Genomic DNA, 4372 nt, shown 5'->3' on the forward strand with positions numbered 1-4372 from the left:
GCGCCCGCCACCTCGCCCGGCTAGTTTTTTGTATTTTTAGTAGAGACGGGGTTTCACCGTGTTAGCCAGGATGGTCTTGATCTCCTGACCTCGTGATCCGCCCGTCTCGGCCTCCCAAAGTGCTGGGATTACAGGCTTGAGCCACCGCGCCCGGCCCATCTCGGGTTTTTACATCATTCTTCTTGGAGAACTGGCTGACTCCAGGCTGGAGCAGGGAAAATACAAGATGAGGTTGGTGGACCTTACAGTACCAAGAAGTAAGAAAGCGCTCCAGAAACAAAGACAAGAGGGCATGTCCCAAGAACACGCCACAATCCAGGAGGCCCCAGTGGCCCAAGGGGAACATGTGGAGCAGGAAGCCACTCTGGTCCTAAGAACAATAACCCCAGGATGTCCACTCTGATCCGCAAATCCACACTGATGTCAATGAGCAGACAAATAAGTGAGAGCAAATGGGAAAGAAGGATAACAACGCTTCCCTACAGGATCCCAATTAATACAGTAGAAGGAATGGGGGAAACAGACAATTGCCAGGGAAAACCACCACAGGAAACCCCAGCTATAACTGCTTCAGGTGCGGCCCACCAGCAACGCTAACACAGTGGACAGAAGCTTACGGAGCAGCTGGGGACGCACGGTCTCAAAGCACCTGCTCCACGGTATTTATTTGCTGCTGTGATGGCTCTAATACATGTCCGGAAACTCTGACAGCCCTCCTCCAGGGACGCTTATTCCTCTCCACTGGGTGTGTATTTACGACTGAGGATCCGCATAGGAGGGGGCACAGGAGCGCCACAGTAAGGCCTGCAGAAGCCCCTCAGGCAGGAGACTAAGCCATCCCCACAATACACCCACATCACCACACCACCACAAACCAACATGATGCACCTGAGAACGTGGGGAGGGTGTCACCCCTGTGGAGTTGCTCCAAAAACCCAAATCACCTCAGTCTAGTCACAAGAAACAACAGACAACCCCTGATCAAGGGACAGCCAACCATCGCCTGGCCGGCACCACCAAAGGGTGAGGTCGTGACGCAAGGACCAGGACAGGACAACTCATCTCCACGTGGGTCCTTGCCGGGATCCTGGGAGAGAGGAGGGGCTGTGGTGGGAAAACGGGAAATCCAGGTGAGGTCTGCGGTGCAGTTACAGGGACACAGACATAGGTTTCTTAGTTTTGACAAGCGCACCATGGTTTATGCGAGGTCAGCGTTAGGGGAAGCAGGTTGATGGAGATACAGAAATTCTCTGTACTATTTTTGTAATTTCCTGTAAGTTTAAAATTATTTCAAAATAAAAAGTTAAAAGCAAAAAAGTCTGGGTGCTATGCTGAAAGAGAAAGGAGTGGAATCACTTGATACCTTCTGACCATGGTCTTCAGGCTACAGAAAAGCAATGTGAGCAGTGCTGGGAGGGTGCTGGGTGCCAGGAACGCACGCACACTGTGAGGTGCTGCAGAGCCAGTGACGTCAGGGCACTGACACCAGGCCAGCCAGCGCTTCAGGACCGGAGGCCCCAGACTAACCTTGACCATGATGTTCAACATGGCGCCTGGGTAGGAGATGGTCACCTTGGGCTTCTTCGCATTGGTCGTCTTGAAGACAAAATTTTCTGGGAAGCTATTAGGCAGGACGCACCATATTCCATCTGTGTCCAGCTCTAAGGGCCTCCTTCAGAGAAAGAGAGGAGCAAGGTCATGAGTTCCTCTTTCCTTCCCGCCCAGTGTGTGGCCTCCAGTCTTCCCTCCTTCCTTCCCGCCCAGTGGCCTCCAGCCTTCCCTCCTTCCTTCCTGCCCACGTTTGCCCCCAGGACCTGCTCCCAGCCCCACGGCTCCCCTTCTGCGCTCACCCAATTTGCTCGATCAGCTCCCGCGCCTGGGTGATGATGTTGGCCCCTGTGAAGCAGACGATGCCAGCCATCTCCATGGAGTACCAGCGAGCCCTGAGAGGACACCACAAACTGGTGGGTGGGGCTGGCATGGCTCCTCCAGAGGGTATCAGAGGCAGTAAGGAGTAGGGAGGAGGACAAGGAGAGATACAACAGGGACAAGGGAGGCAGCCAAACATGCATGTACCAGGACAGAACTAAGGTAGAATCTGGCTGTGCCCGAGGACACTTCTCTGTCCTCGCCTTGGTGCCCAGCATGGCTCAGGAAGGATCTGGAAGGGTGCAATATGTGCCACTGTGTCCTGAGTTCAGGACTCCAGCCTCAGCAGGACTCTGAGTTCAGGACTCCAGCCTCAGCAGGACTCTTAATACCACCCAGGACCATTCACACCTTCTCTACTCTCTTCACACCTCCTCCCAAGCCCCATTCTCACCTCCAGCTTCTCAGAGAAAGCCCAGGCCTACCTGCCAGGCCTGACCCTCCTCCAGCCTGGGTCCCAGCCCTGATGTCAGCTGCCCCACCCTCCCCTCCCGGCACCAGCCCCATGCCCCTTGTCAGTCGCTTCTCTGCCCCTCCCTGACACACAGACGTGATGTGAAGCAACCGCCCCAGACTCTGCAAGTCCCTGAGTGAGGATCCAAGCTGCGAGATATAAACACGCTGGAAAATGGCAAGTCGTGTCTCCAGCCCGTGATGCAGAGACACGTACACCCCACAGCACGCATCACTCATGGATGCCCAGACCCTCAAAGTCAGTGTGGCCCCCACTCTCCTCAACCTCCCAGCCCCACCCCAGCTCAAAGCCTCCTCCCTCCAATATTCCTTGAATCAGATGAACAGCCCTCCATGCGTGGCAACCTCCACCTGAAGCCGCCTTAAATGTGGACTCATCCATTCCTCCCATAAGCCTCTCCTGGGCCCGGGCCCCACCTACCCCTTGCGCATGACGTAGCCGTAGAAGGAGTTCAGGATGCACTTGTGGGCCAGCTGCAGCGAGTCGTACAGCACCTCCATGTTCTTGCAGCGCTTCACCTCGGCCGCGTCGCCCACCTCCACGGCCGCTGAGAGCTTCTTTTTCCACACCTGAGAAGCACATGAACATGCAGCACCTCAGATTCTTCCGTCTCACATTCTACAAAGTCAATGGCCCAGGTTTTTAGTATTTTGAAAATTTTCAAATCTATAGAAAACCTAAAATACCAGTACAATGAAGACCGTATATTCTTCTCCTAGACTGGCCAATTGTCATATTTTGTCTCTGTCTGTGTTGACAGAATCATTTAAACATTGTAGATTTTATGGCCTGAGATCTCTAAACTCTTCAGCACACTTTCTAGGGAACAAAAGCTACTCGGCAGGTCCCTGGTAAAATCGATCAATAAAGAAATGCAGCTGAGACCGCAGATGTCTCATCAAATTCCCCATCCAACATGAGAAAAGGTTTTTAAAGGCTTGGTATTTAAAGAACAAAAACAAATTCATTAAGATAATTACAGAGTGCCTAGTATGTGCCAGGAACTCCATTGTACTCTGAAGCACGAGGCACTCACTACACTTTTGGTACTTATTTGACGAGGGAGACAGATGAACAAGTAATTTAGCAATTGCTTAATTAAAATAAAGTGAGATAGTACGGCAGTTCCTTAAAAGGAAAATGTAGAATTATCATATGACCCAACAACTCTACTGCTGGGTGCATATCCAAAATAACCGAAAGCAGAGACCTGAAGACATACTTGTATCCCATGTTCAAACCAGGATTACTCACAATAGCCAAAAGGTGGAAGCAAGCCCAGTGAACATCCACGTAGGAAGGGATAAACAAAATGTGACAAATCCACACAACGAAATGTTATTCAGCCATTTACAAAAATGCAGTATGGATACATGCTATATGTTGATAAATGCTGAAAACATCATGCTAAGGCTGGGTGCAGTGGCTCATGCCTGTAATCCCAGCCCTGTGGGAGGCTGGAGTGGATAGATGACCTGAGTTCAGGACCTTGAGACCAGGTTGGGCAACATGGTGAACCCCCATCTCTACCAAAAATACAAAAATCAGGCGTGGTCCCAGGTACTGGAGAGGCTGAGGTGGGAGGATCACTTGAGCCTGGGAGGTGGAGGCTGCAGTAAGCCAAGGTCACACCACTGTACTCCAACCTGGGTGACAGAGTGACATCCCATCTCCAAAAAAGAAAGCATCATGCTAAGTGAAAAAGTCAGTCATAAATACACAAATACTGCACTATTCACTTACATGACATCCCTAGAGTCGTGGAATTCAGACAGAAAGTGGAATGGGGGTCGCTAGGGGCCAGGGGAGGAGGTGGGGAGCTACGGTTTAATGGAGACAAGAGTTTCCATTTGAGGCCGGGCGCGGTGGCTCAAGCCTGTAATCCCAGCACTTTGGGAGGCCGAGACGGGCGGATCACGAGGTCAGGAGATCGAGACCATCCTGGCTAACACGGTGAAACCCCGTCTC

General features: G+C 51.9%; 1 protein-coding gene across 2 annotated transcripts in view; it reads right to left on the minus strand.

Moving 5' to 3' along the window:
• Window positions 1–4372, minus strand: part of POLE (DNA polymerase epsilon, catalytic subunit) — a 66386-nt gene that overhangs the window by 39106 nt on the left and 22908 nt on the right. For both annotated transcript variants that reach the window (XM_025400925.1, XM_025400926.1), the window contains 3 exons: window positions 2825–2973; window positions 1851–1943; window positions 1528–1672 (listed from right to left, as the gene is read on the minus strand). In XM_025400925.1, the coding sequence (XP_025256710.1) occupies window positions 1528–1672; window positions 1851–1943; window positions 2825–2973 (387 nt within the window). The remainder of the gene's footprint in view (window positions 1–1527; window positions 1673–1850; window positions 1944–2824; window positions 2974–4372) is intronic.

This window comes from Theropithecus gelada, chromosome 11 (genome assembly GCF_003255815.1).
Source record: "Theropithecus gelada isolate Dixy chromosome 11, Tgel_1.0, whole genome shotgun sequence".
Taxonomy (NCBI): domain Eukaryota; kingdom Metazoa; phylum Chordata; class Mammalia; order Primates; family Cercopithecidae; genus Theropithecus; species Theropithecus gelada.